The sequence below is a fragment of the Sciurus vulgaris genome (genome assembly GCF_902686455.1).
Source record: "Sciurus vulgaris genome assembly, chromosome: X".
NCBI classification, from domain to species: Eukaryota; Metazoa; Chordata; class Mammalia; order Rodentia; family Sciuridae; genus Sciurus; species Sciurus vulgaris.
In genome coordinates, this window is record NC_136471.1 from 128,713,427 (window position 1) to 128,733,870 (window position 20,444).

Genomic DNA, 20,444 nt, shown 5'->3' on the forward strand with positions numbered 1-20,444 from the left:
CCAAGATAAGGAAACAGCACTCACCATGCTCATTTCCCAGCAGACTTGGTTTGGTGTCTGTGCAAGGTGAACCTGACTTCTTAGGACTTAAGACCCATCCCATTTTACTGAAGTTGTGAAACTGTCTATTCTTCTTTCATAAAATGTATAAAATAACAAAAGCGATACTCACAAAACACATCTCCTCGAAGGCTTTGCTCCTGCTCCACATCATTCTTCAGGACTTTCTCTTCTCTTTTCTCTTCTCCAAGCCCCTCTTTCATTCTCTCCTCATTCCTTTTTTTTCCCCCACTAGAGTTCCCATTCCTGGAAACAGTCTCTTCATAGCTGAAGGGCTGTAAGTTAACCTTAGGGTGGAGAGTCCCAGTGGGTCCTGGGGTGACATTTTTAATTTTTACCTTCTTTTTCATGCTGTTTTTGTAGGCAAGTAACTTCTTAATTCTGTCTTTGATGGTCCCAGGCACTCTGAGGACTTCCCTTACAGAATTTTCAGGGATAACTAAAATAAACAACAACAGGTAAGAAGTTGCAAACTGGTTGATAATTAGATCACTCATGAATAATGGAACATTTTGGAAGGATTAAAACATAGTAAGTGAATGCACACAGAAGCAACCCATATGAGTCTCTAACATGTGAGATTTTAGGATGATGCCAGAAGGAGTTCCAATGTTATGACATACTTCATTTTGCTTCAGGAACTACTTTAATGAAATATTTGGTAACTACCCAGTTGGACTACAGATCCCAAAGTGAGGATTTTCTAGGTTCCTCTAATATTTTTGCTTTCATGCTGGAATTCCTCAATCCCATTACTGTCCAAGTAGCCATAGAGATTTTTCCAAATTTGATGTTCAAAGACTACAACGATAGTATTAGGTTGAAACATACAAATTGCCAATAATGGACCATTTGTGACTTACAAACATGATGATTTGCAGTTCAGTGTCCATACTTAATTTTCTTTCCCCTTTCTTTCTCCCCTTTTGTTCATTTCAACTCAACCACTATCTAAAGCTGAATTATTTTGTTTATTAAATAGTTCTCGAGAGGCTTCTATATTTACCAATTTACATCCATTTTCTATTTCTCACCACAAACTTAAATTGCAAATTACAAATCTGACTATAATGCACCAATAAAAAATAAAATAAAATAAAGCCATATTAATTAAAAATATATATCTCTAGATTGATTCCTCCTATCCTGCAGTTTAATCCACTGGGGGGAAAATGATGACACTGGGGAAAAGGTGTTAGTGTAGAAGAACTCAAGAGATAGGAAAAGAACAGTCTCATTTTGTAGATGGAGCAACTTGGCAATGCTAAGTGACTTGACGAAGGTCATTCAGCTATCTCGGGGCAGAGCTAGGATTTGAGGGTAAAGCATATGAATGACTCTTTTTTCCAGTCATATTTCCATGGCGGTGTTATTCCTGCTTTAAGGTTAAGGGTTACTTTTCTCTAGACTGGTTCAAATTCCTGGAGATCTATGATCCAAAGATACATGTCCCTTTTCCAGAGGTATACTGAGGATAATTAAAATATCCAACTGCTGTAGAACGTAATTTACTTCTTAAAAATTGAAAACACTGATCTTTAAAATCAAAGATATTGTCCTGTTATAAAATATCTAGGTAAGAGCTAAACTAACACTTAGCAAGAAAGACTGCAATAACACCCAAGTCAATTCACTCAATTCTATTACTTAGAGATAGTGTACAGGGAAATGAGAAAGAAGTAGACATCAATTTTGATGCCAAAAAGAATATGATAAAAATAAACTGGATTTGGATTTTATTAGAATATTTTTCTTGGCAATTTTTAAATCTCTTCTGCTTTGTTCCTTCTTCATTACTTGGCTATTTCAACCTATACCACAGTAGCAGAAAAATAAACAAGGAGAAGTTCACAATATTTTGAGTAATCAAAAGGGGGAATAAAAATGCTTTGCAAATATATATGCTTTTAATTATTACATTGCTTTTACTTTGACATCAATCTGAGACTACTAGGACAAAAGTGTAGTATTTCTTTCAATGAAATATTCTAGTTATTTATCATTGTGACAGCCTGTACTTATAGGTATGAAACAAACTAGTACTAATACCAGTGATATGTCATTACTCATTTTCCTGACCTTCCCACGGCCTGTTTTAGCTCCTTTGCCAGAGGTCTTGATTTTAATGTGCTGATCATATATATACCTTCCTCTGGAGGCCCCACTGTGCAATTCTGTCCACAGCTCTCTGAATCTTTTCTCAGTACCCAGGATGAAAAATTAACAGGAAACACCAATTGCCTGTAAATTTCCTTTGTGCAATCAGTAACATAAAACTAAGGACCTTTAATAAATAACGGGGAGAGGAGAGGGTTTCAACACACATTGGGCAAACCTAAACATCTGTTTTCAGTTTTTGCTTTGAAGTTTCAAATTTTCCTACTGAAAAGAAAAAATCAAAACATCATAACCTTCGTAATGCCAACAATTTCATTCCCTTAGTGTGTAAAGAGAAAGTTGAGCAAAGATAAAAATGCAATAAAAAGATATATACATACATAAGCTTAACTAGATTTGCTTTTATGTAGGCACTGTTGTTTCAAATTTAACATAATTGATGATTGTTTTCTCTTAAGAATTTCTTGATTATTGTATTATCTTTATGAGAATATACAAATGTGAGAGGAAGTTGCAGCAAGAGAGTCTTTGGCACATTTGGGGCACTCAGACATAAAAATAGGGAATTTCAAAGTTTTTAGGTTCATGGGCCAGGCTTTTGTAGATACAGTTGACAATGTCTCCTGGGAAGGATTAGAAATTTCTCTAAAATCTGTTTTGTCAAAAACTTCCACCTGAAAAGCTTAGCTCTAATCTCATATCTTTGGGATAAGACTATTAATAGAAGATTACTTATAGGTGAGAATATCTGACCCAGAAAGAATATGACTTTGACATTCATTCACTTATACTTTGTTCATCAGATGGCCCCATAACATGTGACAGGAGAAACGTTCCACCAAATGAGTTTTGGACACAGTCCTGGAAGGAGATGCTTAACCATGGATGAGGATGTACTGTATCATGGGACTCAGGGAGCAGGAAGGGCTAAGACAGAACAAAACCTTGTCCAGGACAGTTTGTTGGGGAAGGGACCAGAAGGCCTTCTTCACAAAGGATTAGCCACCACACACTATGAACTCATCTGTCCTGTGCTTAAGTCCAGTTTCCTGGGCTTTACTCCTCCCCATCTTCTAGCCATATGTTCTCAAACTAATATCAAACTTGTCTTAGCCTCAGTATCCCCATTTACAAATGGGAGATAAGAAGACAATTTTGTAAGGTTTAAATGAGTGAATACAGGTCAATCACTAAGATTAACCCCTGACACAAACTCAGCATGGGTTTGCTATTATTTTTAAAATTCACCACCAGAAGGTTTAAAATCTTTTACTGAGTTAAAAACAAAAATTCCCAGACCCTGCCTCCAAATTTCTGATATTTATCCTTGTAATTGAAGAAAAAAAATTGGGACAACCTGGTTGTCCCAAAACTTGTCTTCTTGAGTAAGCTGTGTATAAATTGAATAAGAAATTATTTTTCAATGGGAATGATTGTTAGATTTTGGCACTATTACTCCTACTACTAGCACATGATTATTGAGCATTTAATATATTCTAGGCTGAAGCTCAGCCCTTTAGTTGGAGATTTGTTTATTCTGTATGTATTACTTTATTTCATTATCAAATCAACCTTAAGGGCCAGATGCTATCATTCCTATTTTGTGGATGTGGAAACTGAGGTATTTAAATAATTTACTCTCGGGCCACAGGTAGTAAGCTAGAAAGCCAGGGATCTAATTAAGGTAATCTAATTCCAGAAGCTGCACTCCTGGTAACTTGATGGACATAGCTTCCTTTCATAAATTGACCTTTATTCCCCCAACTAAGTATTATCCATGTTTTGAATTTCTTAGAATGAAGTATACCTGCTGTGAAGTCAAGACCAAAATATTTATCAGTGTTTTAATACTAACTTATATTCTTTTTTGATACTGAGGATTGGACCAGGAGGGGCTTAACCACTTAGCTACATACCCAGTCCTTTTTATTTTATATTTTGACACAGGGTCTCACTGAGTTGCTTAGGGCTTTGCTAAGTTGCTGAGGCTGGCTTTGAACTTGAGATCCTCCTGCTTCAGTCTCCTGAGCTGCTGGGATTACAGGCATGTACCACCATACCCACCTTCCTTATCTTAGTATAGTAAAAAATAAACATTTCTGCATTTAGGTGCTTCTTCCTTTGGGCCCAGATGGTGTATAAGGATAATCAACTAACTCTTCTTTGTTACTGCAGTGCAATGTCTGAATTTTTCAAAACAATGAACTCGTGATAAAAGTCACAATATTAAGAGCTGGTGGTGGGTAGCTCAGTGGTAGAACACTTGTTTAGCATGACCAAGGCCCTGGGTTCCATCCTCAGCACTGAAGAAAAGAAAAATAAAGGCTGCTACATCAATGCTCTGTATTATATAGTAGCAATTCATGCACATATAAATGTATTTTACAACTTGACATTATATAGTACTGGATGCACTTCTCTAATTTTTGTTTTTATAACTTTTCTATGCCCATAAGGGTGGATTTTTAGTTATCCTTCTCTAAGCAATGAGTGTTAAGACTTTGTTAAGATCAATTTTCAACAGAAACATAGCTGTTTGTTTTACAAAGAGAGAAAGTAAAATGAAAAGAGCTGGACAAATAATATAGTGAATGACCCCAAGATGACTTTCTTCTTTAAGTAAACATTCTAGGGAATGACTAAAGAAATAATTCAGCTCCACAATGGATAAACAACAAAATGCACATTTTCAGATGTCAAATAGAATGGTGTGATAAATTTGAGGTTTCAAAGAATAAGGAAAAATTTGTTTTACCCCAAAATATATGTAAATTTGGATGGTCAAAGAAAAATGAAAGATTTCTTCACATGAGAAATGTTTGCATTGATGTGGGATTTATAATTTCAAAGTGCTGAGTTACAATATAGAAAACATGGGCTGCAAACAGTTGTCCAGTTGCATGCTTAAAGCTATTGCCTTCCTTTGGACATGAGTAACACATTGTGGTTTCAAGGGGACTAAAGCATGATGAATATGACCCAGGTTTATTCTGGGAAGTTCTTTCTAATCTCTTGATTCTTAGACCTGCAGATAGGGGAGTGGACATGTGGGAGTGAATTGCTCACTGTTTTCCTGAGGCTTCTATATTGTATGCACAGTATTTTTCATTTACCTTTACAGAATTTCAGAGTAGCTGGTTTCTAACAGCTGATTAAAATAGTACTAATAACAATAGTAACCACAGCTAACTTTATTGAGCATCTACTATTCTGTGCCCAGATGAACTAAGTTCTTATCTATATTACTTTATTTAAACCTCATAATGAACTTCTGAGAGAGGTACTTGTCTTAGTGTGGGTTCTCCAGGCAAAGCCTCAGACAGGGTTTGGGTGTAGATGGTTTATTTGGGGGGTGATTCCAGAAGACAGAAATGGGGGGAAAGGGACAGTGAGATATTAAGCAAGGAAAAACAAAATATGGTGTCTTGATGGGCAGATAATCACTGTAAGTAATGGGGTTCAGTCCCACTGGGGATGTCTGAGGGTCAGTGTAGAAGATGCCTTAGAATTGTTCTACCTTGTGAAGGGGAAAGTGGGTATTTATCCATAGACTCTTGTCCCCTGCTGGCTTGGGGGGCGGTCCCTAGGGATATTGACTTTCCCTATTTATGGGTTGAATCTTCAGGGGGCTGGGCAACCTTTTAGACAAACCCTTGAGGCCCCAGTGCAAAGAGAGTCCACTATATCAGGGCTAGAGATATGCATGGAACTGCCTATCTTGCCTCATTGGAGTTAGGGAGCTCCAAGGGACTGTGGTCTGGCTCAATACTAGCACCTACCTCACCTTGGACAAGAGAAACTGAGCTCAGAAAGTTTAAGAAACTTGCTACAAGTCACAGCCAGTGGGAGACAGAACTCATATTTAAATTCAGACCTCCTCTACCTGGAATGCGCATGTTTAAATTTTGATGGCGTGAAAGAGTGTTAGATATGGGTCTCCAAATACTTATCAGTAAGGATAGTTGATTTATTCCCTTTCCTCTCTGGAAGCCTCCCAAGGTTATGGCATCCTCCCCAACCCATCAAGTACAACTCTCTTTTTCTCTCTCTCTCTAAATCATGTTTCAGAAGGACATCATTGGGTACTTCTACCTAGATTGATAGAATCCATAGCATTGAGTTGCTGGCGATTGAATGTTCATTTAATCCCACCTTAGCCCAATGCAGGAATCTCTCCCAGAGCCCTTGGCCTGAAGACTTGTGGCAGTGGAATGCCCCTACTCTTCGGGGTTTCTTGTTCTACTTTTAGATACCTAACCATCATTTTAAAGAATGTACTCTCTACCCACTGGTCTTAGTCTGCTCTGGGAAGCCACTTTTATTTTACATTTTATTTTTTGGTACCAGGGATTGAACTCAGGGGCACTCAATCACTGAACCACATCCCCAGCCCTATTTTCTATTTTATTTAGAGACAGGGTCTTAGTGCCTCACTTTTGCTGAGGCTGACTTTGAACTTGCGATCCTTCTGCCTCAGCCTCCCTAGCTGCTGGGATTATAGGCATGTGCCACTGTGCCCAGCTTTCACGTTTCTTAAAATATTTCCAGGCACAATTTACACTTTTCCAGACTAAATGCTGTTCAGTTCTTCTGCCAGTTCTTAAGAGAATTTGATTTCCAGACTAATTTTTCTTTAGTTATTTTCTTTCACACATACTCTTGTCCTGTGGCACTCAACCATAGCCCACTGGGGTACTGTGAAACTCTTATGAGTGTGCCATGAAATATCCATCATGATAAATACATTTGTTATTGCATGACTGAGTATCTGCATCATCCGGAGCATTGGCTAGATGGAGGCATGGGATGTGGTGCAGGTCAAAGGACAACTTGCATCCATGCTTATTGGAAGATGTGGGAACCCCCTCGGGCAGTAAACATAACTAGTTAAATATAAGCCAGTGCTAGGAGGGACATGAGCAGAGGGATAAACCTGGCTAACTGTAAACACTGTAAAATACTATTTACCAGGGGAAGGGCTTCACTGTTATCATGGCTGGCTTGCCTTGGCAGATATTCCAGGTGTTTGCCATGGTTTCTAGTTTTCTTCTCTTTCAGGGCACACAGCTCAATTATTATTTCTGTGTTCCTTGAAGTTAGACATTCACATGCTGAATTAAGAGCTGGTGCATGGTTGTCCATGCTTCTTTCCTGGTTGTGACAAATCCTAAGGCCTTGGATTGATGTCCTGGTACCATGAAATGGTGAGGCCTGTATCAGCTTGGGTCCCTAAGTGACTATATGGAGAAAAAAACTCCTGAAAACTCTCTTCAGACGTAATGCACATGAGAAATAAACATTATTGTTGTAGTTGTTAATAGCAGCGACATTTTACAGTTGTACATCTGGCTTATAAATTTAAAGTTTTAACTCAATCATTAAAGAACTCAACAGTGGCAAGAACAATGGGGTTCTCTGCTATACAATCAAGAAAGTGAATCCAGGCTTGAGGATGGCAGATAAAGTGATGTCTGCTGCATTGTATGTTGTTTTGGTTGTATATTCTGGAAAAAGCCCTGACTCACATTAAAGGATTGTTTGTTACTACAACATAATCTAGCCTACCCTGACAGATAAATTTGCTTGGTGTCTTTTTTCCTTACATATTACTTTCAGTATTTGAAAGTACTGTAACCAGAAAAGTATGATGTACCCTTACTGTTCTTTTAGTATAGTGCCTACAATTTCATGAGTATTGGAAATATGGTCCAATTAACAAAGAAGACAAGGGCAAGGCAGAATTACATTTAGACACCACACACACACACACACACACACACACAGAGAGAGAGAGAGAGAGAGAGAGAGAGAGAGAGAGAGAGAGAGAGAGAGAGAAACAAAGGGAAGAAGATGTGGAGATAATGCTTTATTGGGAATAGCAAAAACACCATACTACTTACCAGAACACTGAAATCCATTGCCTTTATAACCCTGCTTGCATTTACACTTGAAGGATCCTTGGGTATTGAGGCAATTGGCATGGAGGCTGCACATACGGGTATTCATGGCACATTCATTTACATCTAAAAATGTGAACATTTCAGTGAACAACTTTATGGCAACAGGGCTTGCTGAAAGACTACCCCTTACTTGAGCAATTCCAAGGCCATCCACTGAACACCCCCAACAAACCAAGTATTGCCTGAAAACTGAGAAGTGTTCAAAACCGCAGGTGCATTGACTAAGAGCCCTGACTTGCACCTCACCTCCCCCAAAGCAATTTCACCCACTACTCATGAATGCTAGTGAAATCTGTAAGATGTTTGGGTCTTTCCATTCACTTTCTCATTTGTCTAATTTAGAACTCAATAACAGATTAAGAAAATAAAATCTATATTTGGAAGGGCTCGAAAATCTTAACAAACAAAAGACAAGCTCTGCCAGAAACCATTGACATCATCTGAACTTATAGGCAGGGGCATTTGTTCAAAGCATGCCAGGAGGAAGGGTTAGGCTGGTCTGAGCTTGTCTGCTGGATTTAGAGGAGGAAAATTTGCCAAATTCTACCCTAGCGAGAGGTTCCTTTCTCTATTCCCCATCCCACTTTCTACCTACATTTGTAGACATAAGCACACACAAAATGGCTTATTGTTTTTAATTCAGCGAAAAAGAGTACTCGGATGCTAATCTTAATCACTTTTAAAATCTCAGATATTTATTTTCTTGTGAAGGTCTCCATGTGAGTGCCCACCCTGTCCTGTGGAACTTCCCCTTAGGTGTCAGGGGACAGGATTACACTCTGTAACACATAGTCAGTCATTGGATTACAGAGCTAGATGGGTCTGCAGGAGGGTGCAGGGTCCAAGCTCACCACAAACATGAGTTTTATGAGCTTGTACAGGATGGCCTTTGTGTTTGAGAAGATTTGAGGGAAGAGCTGTGGAGGTTTCACAAGACAGTTCAAAACACAGCAATCAAGCATTGCCCCAACAGGATTGTACAAGACATGTCCTGGGAAGCCTGAGCATAGGGTTGAAAGCAATTCTATTTTCCCAACTGTTAGCTTTCCATGTAATGCACATACCTGTGTTACACATGCTATGTGAATAGAAATCTAGAGGAAGCCTAAATTTCCCTTCACTGTAAAACAGCATATCAAGGGCAATAGGAATTTATCTGAGGGTTCTGCAAATACCCTACCTCACATGCTTATTGGGATTTGGAATTTCTTCACTATGGAATAAAATATTTTATTACACACAGATTAGGCCAATAGCTGACTGGTACAAGAATCTTATCAGAGAGTGGTTTTGGGGGACTGTGGAAAAGGAACATTTTATTTGGAGCTTGAACTATGAAAAGGCTAAAAGAAGAGAGAGGAAAGAGCATGTGTATTCACCTTCTTTACACGATTTTCTAAAGCTGCCCTGTTGGAGACTTAGGAACAGACTACTGAGATCTTGTTCGTCTTTCATTACCAAATATAAATATTATTTTATGATTCCCATTTTTAGAAATGTAGTTGGATACAGAACCAAAAATATAAACAAACCTACCAAATAAAAAATCTCACAAAATCATCTGAAGATATTTGCCTCCTTAATAGAGCTATTTTCCTTATTTAAGTTTTTGTTGACCTTGTTTCATAATTGATGTCACTACAGTTTCCTAAATGCCAGAAACTAAATAATATAATATTTTTTGTTGTTATGCTGACCAGTATAGTAGATGGTTCAAATAATAGGTTGAACTGACATCAGAATATCTGTAGAGAAGCTTTTAGGTGTGGTGGGGAGAGGCAAAAAAGGAAAAGTGCTGCTGGATCTTACCTATGCAGTCATATCGGCCACTGATATATTTCAGTTCAAAACCAATGTGACACTTGCAGTAGTAGCTTCCAAATGTATTGACACATCTTCTATTGTAGGGACACACCGCTTTGCTGGAGGCACATTCATCAATGTCTAGGGTATAGACCCAGAAGTGTTAATGACAGCAAGAAAAGTACCCCCAGTACATGCTTGTGTGCACTCCCTCCCACAGCATGCCCTGTGTATGCACATGCATGGTTTTCTCACTCGACAAATTGATTATCTGGTGTTAATGTCATCTTCTGGAAAGTATTCTAGATCGTCACAGGCACATGCACAGTTTTTCCCTTTAGGAGTTTATATCACTATGTACATATTTTCTTAGAGACCTTACCTTGCTATAATGCCACTACTTATCTTCACGCCTGCTCTGATGTTAATATTGGCCTCTTTTGGGGGAAGGGTATGTGTGCCTGGCACTTGGTACCTATGCATTACCTGTGTGCTGAGTGGATGCATATTTCTCCCAGCTATTACATTGTACTACATATACAATTTTAAAACAGGGTCAAAAAGAGTTTGCTATGCTTTAAGTCAACTAAATATACAAACATTTAAGATTTATGTTTTACAAAAGAATTATTTCACTAGCAAACTCCTCCAAGGCTTCTGCAAAATTAATTCAAATCACTGAAATGTGGTTACATAGGAATGCACTTCTGCATAAACAGTGGGTCTAGTGTAACTGTGTAAGGATGCAATTTTGGCCAATAATAGGCATAGTGCTCTTTCACCATTGAGAGTGATGCTATAGAAGGATTGGCAGTTTTGCTGACTAATCAACTAAAACTCAAGCTTTACTTTAACTTTCAGATATCAAATCATGTAGATTATTTGTTATCCTTTTGTACCTGTGATTAAAAATGCAAGTTGGTGCTGGGTTATTGTTTGAATATCTTGCATTCTTAAAATAACAAATATGTGTTAGAGGGACCACAATCCCTTTTCAGTGATCACTTTCATGCACACATCTTTCTCTTCTAATTAAAATGGCACCCAACAAATCAAAGAAATGAGTAGAAGTTTGAATTTAGTTTGGTCAAGATTTAGCCTTGTCATGTAAATATTACTATACCAGTGAGTACTAACTCTGTAAACCTAATTAAATCTTAAAGAGAAAATACAATTTTAATTCCTATGTATATGTACTTTAAAGTGCTTAACTGATTTAGGATCTATTTGGCTGTTTGAGTTTACTAAATGCAGTTTATTAAGTTATGCACATTTGGGACAAATAAACATTCACTTCCTTGACTGAAAGATATTTTTATTGCATTGAAGAAGTAAGATTCTTAAATCATCTTGAGCTTTGCTTATTTAAATCAAAGAAGATTAAGAACTCTTTCAACATTCTGATTTGGTTTGATATCCCTTATTAAGATTATGTGCTCACTTATTCTAAATATTATGTCTATTTGGTGCAATAGAATGAAGTTTTATGAGCATATAGAATTTGGTGGTTGAACATAATTCAAATCCACAAAGGAACCAAAGCACAAAATGAATAGAGTGTTGCTCCCATCACTGAGAGTCCCTGTGAGTATTACACCCATAGTCCTTCAGCTCTTAAAGTTTCCATACCTCCCAATGACTGCTTTCTGGACCTGTGACATTCTGTTCAGATCCTTACCTGGGCCAGGCTGGGCATACTGGGGAGTGATGCACCAAAGCAATCTCCCCTTAAAAAGTAGCAGGAATTGATGAAGAAATACCCAGTACCCTTGCTCCAGAGAGAAAATTTAGAGGCAGCTTCCCCCAGTCTCCCAGAGGTGCCAATATCTTATTTAACCTGCACATGAAATTCACCTGACACTGGAAACTTCCTTTCCCTTGGTCATTTTTCTACTGTTCAACCAATGTTTCCTGGTATCACCTCCCAAAAGGACTGCTTGCTCAGCTTCGGTCCCCAAACTAAGATACAAAATAAGACAAGGATGGGGCGGGGTTGTGGCTCAGTGGTAGAACACTTGCCTACCACGCGTGAGGCACTGGATTCAATTCTCAGAACACCATGTAAAAAAAATAAAGATACCCTGTCCATCTACAACTAAAAAAAATCTTTAAAAAAACAAAACAAAATAAGACAAGGAGAGAGCAGGACACTGAAGTTCTAATGTATGGATTAAATTAAATTTGAAGTTATAGATAAGTCCTTCATCCATAACTTTGAACTTAATCAATCCTTGATTAATATTATTGATTTAATCTGCTTTAAAATTATGGGATATTTTAGTTTACATAATTTAGAGCAAGTTTTAAAGACAATGTGAAGTTAGTTACATGCTAACTTATATAACAGAATGCATGTACTTTCTTCAAGAATATTGCAGCAAAAAGATTTTTTTCAGGAAAATATTAGCTAGAACTCAGAATGAAGCCCAGTGACCTTTCGGATCTTACTCATTGAATGACAACATATTTGTAGTAGAGTTTCTATTCTATGGTAATTAAAAACATATGCAGGGTAAATATACTAACATAATATTACCTTTATCTTTTTCCTATTATGGCACTAGGCAATTAGAATACTAGAGAAATGTTCTTTTTAGCATCCCAAAGTATGTTTGGAGTATAAATGGCTAAAAACACCATTTCAGAAATGAACATATATCTGGACTGTTAGGAGCTTGCAATGTCTGGTCAATAAGCCAATTGTGAGGAATGAAAAATGGGGTTCAGAGGGCCAAAGGGGGAGGACCAGAAGTGGAGGTAATTCCTGGTGTTCTACCTAGACAGACTCTTCCATTTGAAGCCAACCGGAGTCCTGAGGATGGACACAGACATCGCGGTCCTTCCTCTGTGTCTTCACAGCCATACTGACAGTTTGTCCAGGCACATGTCCTAGAGTCTGAAAAAGTAGAAAAGGATGAGCCTGTCTCTCCTGAAACAATAAAACAAACTGACATAGAAACTTTTCAAATTCTGGGACATTAAATACAACATGTGGACTGGCATTGTAGGACAAATTTCATTGTCTGGGTCCCAAATACAGAGTCAGAAGGAATCTGGGCAAGGGTGGTCTTTGGGTGGCCCCTGGGCTGGATCCCACCCATGGTCTGTTTTGTTAGTCAACACATTGAACTTGACTGTCTGCAGGTAGGGAATACAGCCCTCAGACTACATCTCTCTCTTATGTGTGCTCTGGTCACTTCTTTTGTCATTTAGTTGGTTTGTGTAGGGTGAAAAGTCACTGTTAATACAGATTATCAATTTGAATAATTAGAATAGAAGAACCCATTTTAGAGATCTCTCCATGCATTTATAGCCTCAATGACAGTCATCTGAGCCATAAGACTTGGTCTTTCAGGTACCTATATTAAAGCATGTGGCAGATATAGATGATCAGCTGTCTGAAAGCCACTCTGAATGCCCTTTTCTTTTGCCATTCTCACCACTGAGGCTGGAAAGCAAGATACTTGTCTTTTTCTCAGCTTCCCTTGCAGTAAGGAATGACTGTGTGGGTCAGTATGGCCAAAGAAATATAAAGATAAATTCACTGGAGGCGGTGGGGCTTCTGAAAAAGATGTTGCTGCCTGATAAAAGGGACAAGCATGAAAGAGGTATTGGTTCTTGGTATCACTTCTAACCCCTTAGTTTTGCCTACCTTCAATGTATATATGACATCTGGGGCTGAGGGAACCATATTGTCACTATGAGGTAATAATTGTGAGAATAAGATTAATATTCTGTGGATGGCAGGGACTGAGTCTTCCTTGAGCTATTCTAGAAATGCTTGCTTCTAACTTTTTTAGTGACTTAGATAATTTTGTTGGATTTCTCTGTCACTGGTTGCTAAAAATAACATATCACAAAATGCACTTTCTTAGTAGGGGTCCAGTATATGTGGATCATGAATGCAGGGGGCTAATTCATCTCAATGTCCACAATAGAGGAGCACAGTGAGTATACTCCCTCCATTCACCTGCCTCCACAACATGCCAATCACCCAGGAAAAGAGAGAATGCAAGGGGCCAGGTAGAATAAAACCAGCATCCCGGAGAGAGATCTGCAGCTACCTGGATACTTTAAACTATAAACAGGGAGGCATAGGTAGGTCCTAGAAATAGAAAGAGGATACTTGGATAGAGGTAATGTAACAAATACCTACTGATGATTTTATTACTCATTTTCTTTCTTCTTTTCTCTTCAGTCATCTTCTTTTAAACTTAATCTTCAAAATTAACATAATTCTATCTTTCCTTTTGAGGAAAGATACATTTTTGGCACTGATTAACTTCTCATGGAATGTTTCAGAAACATCCATTAGCATATATCTTTTTAAAATAAGAACCAAATAGAACTTCCTCAGAACCTTCTCCCCTCAGCCCTCCTAAAAGGGACCACTATCTAGGTTTTTATAGTGATTACTTAAAATTTTTTAAAAGATATATGCCTGTGCCTTCTTATAAGAATTCATTAAACTATGCATTTGTTTTGTATGAGTTTCTGTTTAATTTATAATAATGATTATTTTAAAAAGACACTTCAAGTGACTGGTTATCTCTTAAGCTTGCTTCCTATAGGAGGATCTGAGTGACTGTTGGTGTGGGGGCACTTTGCCAAAGAGGAACAGGGTAAAGAGGAGCCAGAGAGACAGTGAGCTGTGTTCTAGGCAAGATTTTATAACCTTGGGAAAGTCAGGGATGAGAGAGGGGGGAGTCCAGGTGAATGCAACCACAGGAAGCTGGCCAAAGGCATAGGCTCCAGATTTTCTAGGGGCTGCAGGGTGGAGGAAAGAAAGATGGGGAGAGAGGAGAGGAGGAGGAGGGAAGGCAGACAGGGAGGATGGGTTTGCCTTTCAGCTGCAACATAAAACCTAAAAAGCTTTTTCCTCTCAATAAGTAAATGAATATAGATTCCTACCCCCGCCCCCCACAGGACATGAGTTTTCTTTATCACAGAAGGGCTTTTCTTTTCAGGAATGTGAGTCAGAAATGTTTTTCCAAAGAGAGTCACTAATCACTGGGTGTGGGGCAAGGGGCGTGAGAAAGGTAGCTGGTGGGAAGGACTGATGTCCTGAGATGGCATGTAAATTTATCACCTCCCTAAAACAATATGCTCATTTTGTTCAACGTGCTTAGCTTCATGATGAAATCCAATCCACCCCTGCATATATGTAGATACAGACATAAATATATAATTTATTATTCCCCCTGTTAGTCTTTTTATTTATAAAGTAAATGTCCAGAAGAGGCAAATCCACAGAGAAAGAAAGCAGATAAGCTGTTGCCAAGGACTGTGAGGAAGGAGAGTGGGGAGTGACTGCTAATGGCTAAGGTTTCCTTTTGGGGTGATGAAGATGTTCTGGGAACATGGTAGTGGTGGTGGTTGTACAGCATTGTGAAGATACTGAATGCCATTGAGTTGTATATTTAAAAAATGGTTAAAATGGTGAATTTCATGCTATGTATTTTTTGCCATAATTTTAAAAAGAAATAAATGCCCAAAGATGTTTTAGCTTGGGGTGATGTTAGAATTTTATTTTTAATCACTTAAGTCAGCCTTTTCTCAAACATTGAATGTCAACAGCCAAGCCTCAAACACTGACTGAGAGTTGCCTGGCTGCTCATACTTACTTGCACATGTAGCATCTGGCATGAGCATGTGACCACTGAGGCAGAAACACTTGTAGCTGCCGTGTGTATTCACACATCTGTGCTGACATGGCCGGGGCTTCACTCCACACTCATTCACATCTGCAGGGGCAGTTAGAAAATGGAGAAAGGTTAACTGAAGCAGGAAGCATCCAGATGGGGAGTACTCGATGTCAATCTTGGGAAGAACAACTGGTTGGCTATCTTGGACCCCACCACTTCTCTCACCATAAAATTCTATTTTGAAGGATTGGTGAAGATGTGGAGCAAATAGAAAGACCATTCACCATTAGAGGAAATGTGAATTGGTAAAAACCCTTAGGAAAATTGGCAGAATGTACTAAAGTTAGATGTAGACAACATCCATGACCTAGCAATCCCAGTCCTGGGTGTACATTCCACAGAAATAAGGATTTTTGTGCTCTCCAAAAAAGTACTAAAATGATCATGATAGCACTAGTGTTGGGGTGGGGTATGGCTCACTGGTAGAAAGCTTTCCCACCATGTACAAAGCCTTGTTCAATACTCAGCACCAAAAGAATTATTATTATAATAGCACTAGTGTTAAGACCCCAAATTGGAATTAACCAAAACACTTCCCAACAGGATAAATGATTTGTATGTTCATATAATGAATACTATATAGCAATGAGACTGAAGAAATGAGAACATCAGGTAATGATGCATGAATCTCATAAACATGATATTGCGTGGAAGAAGCTGAATACATATATACCTACCGTATGATTCCATTTTTGATACGGTTAAATATGTGCCACTAAACTATGATAGATGAGGCCAAGATATGGTTTTGTTGGGGTGTAAGTGACAAGACGGGGCATGAAAGTCCTTCTGGTGAGGCTGTTGAATCTGATTTTTGATCTGGGTGTTTGTGAAGATATATCGAGTTGTATATTTTGGATATATGCACAATTCTGTGTATACCACTTGAATAAAAAGTCAGAAATACACAATTTAGATATTTCTGTCTATAGTGTTTTCCCAGGCAACTTATGATAGATGCTGACAGCACAGCCTCCTTTCAATCATTGTTATTTTGGGTGACTCCAGACTGACCAAATTGCTTTGGTTCACACCCTTCTAGAAGGATCCTTGTCAGGAAGTTGTTGATAGTAAGGTTGTAAGATAATGTTTAATCCCACGTAAAGATGTTCATAGGATGTTGCTAAGTGATAAGAGAAGTTTTACAAAGCTCTGTGTATACACACCAAATTTATAAAAAGATAAACAAAAATGTGTAAGAAAAAAACAACAGGGAAGATATGCTATAAATGCTAGTCATGGTTGTCATTAGGGATAAGATTAAGGATGTCTTCTTTCTCAGTGCTCTTCAATGTTTTCTAAAAAATAGTTTAAACATTAAGAATAAGTACTACTTTTATTACAATAAAAAGCAATATGGAAGGAAAATAAATCTTTAAAAGGGATCATGGGTAGAGGATTTTCTCTTTGGAATTGTGGTCATGTGTGTGGGGGGGGGGCCTCATATCTTACTCCCCCAAGAAAGATACAGAAAGAAGGAAACAACCAAGATTCATGTAAGATAAAAATTCTGCATGGCATAAAGCAAAATGTGCCCTAGAATATATAGAAATGATTGCTTTTGCTTCTGAAAAGATCCTTATATGGGAATTTCCCAACATTCTAACAGGACATTTGAAACTCCCTTCTCCATAGCCTATCCCTTCAACCCTGCCATCTCCCTTGTAGATCCTAATGGCTTCCAAAGGGGGAACTGGTAAAAGCTGATTGGATATAATGGCAAACCCAGGAATACCCCATTGTTTGGCCTAACTCAGAGGTGACTCACTTGTCTCTTGGAAGGAGCATTTTTGGGAAAGACATCAGTTGAGGACTGAAGCCTGCCACCACAAATGGATATATGTGGACTTTGATCAGGCTTCCATGAGCAGGGAGGCTGTAGGGAAAAGACAGCTCCCAAACTGGAGTCAACTGAACCACTCCCTCAGTGTTAATATTTTACTGGGTCTTGAAACTGAGCATGAAAAACATGGTCTATATTCCAAATCTCTTGAAAAAGTCTCTTGATACAGAATCCAAAACATATGGAAAAGCAAGTTTTCTGGTGTGAAACTTCTGGTAGGGGACACAGCTGAATTATCACTCATGAGCACATGATTCTTGATGCACTTCTCTCAAGCAGTTGGATGCAGTTCTAAGGGGCACCTTTGGGGCTCTGGCCTCCACACTGGTGGTAGGACTTAAAGAGATTCATTTCTGAGGCTGCAGGTCTGGCAGCTCAATAAAGGCTACTTCAGTGTTATGTAGCTAACCTCTGGGCTTAGTAGCAAGGGCTGGGAATGGTAGAGTGGAGTGTGCCTGTTGCTGAAATGTCACCCTCCCTTCTAGAACCTTGGCAGCCTTTCTTAATGTTCACTAAACTTGATTTTTTGATCTTTGTTCAACTTTATTATAGGACAGGGGACACTTTTATAATTATAGCTTGTTTCTTCATGCCAGGGTTTCTCAACCTCTGTCAACATGCCAGATCATTGTTTGATGTGGGGGCTGTTCTGTGTATTGCAGGACCATTAGCAGCATCTCTAGGATCCATCCAGTAGATATCAGTAGCACCCCCACACCCACTTGTGACAAACAAAATTGTCTCCAGACATTTCCAAGTGTCCCCTGGGTGGCAAAATCATCCAAGGTGAAACCTCTTGGTCTATAGAAAAGAACAGATTCCTTGCTCCAAATAGGTATTTTTCTTCACCATAATATTTCTTACCAATAGCACTACTCACATTTGCATCTGTTCACTCTGTTGTGGGAGCCGTCCTATGCATTGTAGGATTTTTAGCAGCATCCCTGTTCTCTACCCATTTGTATGAATGACAGCTCCAAAACTCTGGCCAATTGGACCACTCCCTCAATGTTAACATTTTATTGGGACTTGAAAACTAGCATGCATGGGTTTCTTATTATATCCAATTATAATTTTTCAATTCACCCTTTTGAAACAGAAGATCTGTGAGGAAGATGGTAGAAATACCCCTCCAAATATCTTTAGAAACCACCAGATGTCCCCTGGGGTAAGGTTCCCAGATTTGGCAAATAAAAATACATGATTCTCAGTTGAATTTGAATTTCAGGTAAATGAGTGACACTTTTTTAGTGTATGTATGTCCCATATACTATTTGGAACATACATGTACTATAAAATTATTTGCTGTTTGTCTAAAATTTAAATTTAGGTGGGCATCTGCATTTTATCTGGAACTCTTCCTGGAGGGCAAAATCACCTAAGTTGAGGACCACTCTTCTAGACATTATAAATAAGCACTTTCATGTCTTCAGATAAACAGCAAAAGACAAACATCACAGATTATCTTTTAAAAATATATCTATTATAATAAAAAATGCATGCCATTCAGTCCAACAATTCCATCTAGACACTTACCTGACACAAATACTCAAAAGTGCAAGGATGTAGTAGTGTGATGTTTGATTTAGCAATGTTTCCAATGGTAAGAAAATTGGATGCAATGTTAGTGATCATGGTTAAATAAAGCATTTGTTTCATAAATGATAAAAATATTCACTTTAGGTGCTGGGATAGGGCCTTAACAAGTGTGAAGTAGCTTTGTAAATGCTGACAGGTAGAGATGCCCATGAGAAATACTTCCATTTTTGCAGTTAACAAAGGACTCTGAGGAACTAGATCAAACTGTTAACTATGGTTATAATAAGGATTAGGGGTGGAGACTCTCACTTTTTAGTTTTTGCCCTTTTGCCTTGTTGGATTTCTTAAGAATAAAAACAAACATTACTCAGGTAGTTTTAAAACACAATAAAATTCTTGTATTTTGAAAAGGGCCTTTCATTGGGCACCTTGACAAAGACATCAGAATTTTTACATTTATTGAGGAGAGAATATTGGCTGAAAAGTCTCATCCTGAAATCACATTCATTTGAAGATTTGACTAAAATAACCTAAGAAATCCTGCATACCATATTTCATTGCAACCCTGACTACTGACGGAATTTGTACTACAATCTTGGTTATTGTACTGACCTTGGCTGCAGGTTTTCCCAGAGTATCCTGGAAAGCATCTGCATTTGTTTGGTCCCACACACTCACCAAACTTGCATCGTGGTTCACATGTAGCTGTGAAGGAAAAAGATGTCCTGATCATAAAATAACAGAAGTTGACAGGGCAAAATGTGTGTATGTCAAATTCAGTCATCTTCTGCTTGGCAGAGAACTTCTTGGGGACACATACAGGCTGATCTGCCTCCTCTCTTGTCTGTTTTTACCTCTCAGATACTGGACAGAGCTTCCATGTGATGAAGAGCAATCCTCAGATCTACTATCCAACAAATGCCAATTTATTGTGCTCATTTTCTCAGCAGCTGCCATGCCTCCAGTATTATTCAAAGAAATACAGAGCCACCCAGACCATAGCCAGTTTTGTATGTCAACACAAAACATTTAATAAAAGAAAAGGAATGCTTGCACTGGAAGAGACCCCACAGGAACCCTGGGGCAAGTGCCAAGGTCCCTCCCCTTTCTTCTGACTCTGGCCTATTCCCATCTCCTCCATATTTTCTCTCCTATTTTTCTTTTGAATGATCAAAATCTACCAGAAGCTCAGGAAATAGCCCCAGTATGAAAGAATTATGCAGCAATTATCCATGAATGTTCTCCTAGTTACCATCTAACTTTGAGAACTGTATGGAAGTTTGGCAGGCCTCGCCAATGAAATCAATCTGTCTTTTTAAAATAATTTATTTATTTATTTTGATTTGTTGTAAACAGATGGGATTGTACATGAAGTAGAGTCATACCATTTGTGTAATCATACATGTACATAGAGTA

At 38.3% G+C, this 20,444-nt stretch overlaps 1 protein-coding gene across 1 annotated transcript in view; it reads right to left on the minus strand.

Annotated features, from left to right (window-relative positions):
• Nucleotides 1-20,444, minus strand: part of EGFL6 (EGF like domain multiple 6) — a 65,267-nt gene that overhangs the window by 14,947 nt on the left and 29,876 nt on the right. Inside the window, exons 3-8 of the mRNA XM_079123186.1 lie at nt 19,641-19,733; nt 15,566-15,685; nt 12,718-12,837; nt 9,948-10,082; nt 8,079-8,201; nt 173-499 (exon numbers count right to left, since the gene is read on the minus strand). Coding sequence (XP_078979312.1) covers nt 173-499; nt 8,079-8,201; nt 9,948-10,082; nt 12,718-12,837; nt 15,566-15,685; nt 19,641-19,733 — 918 coding nt within the window. The remainder of the gene's footprint in view (nt 1-172; nt 500-8,078; nt 8,202-9,947; nt 10,083-12,717; nt 12,838-15,565; nt 15,686-19,640; nt 19,734-20,444) is intronic.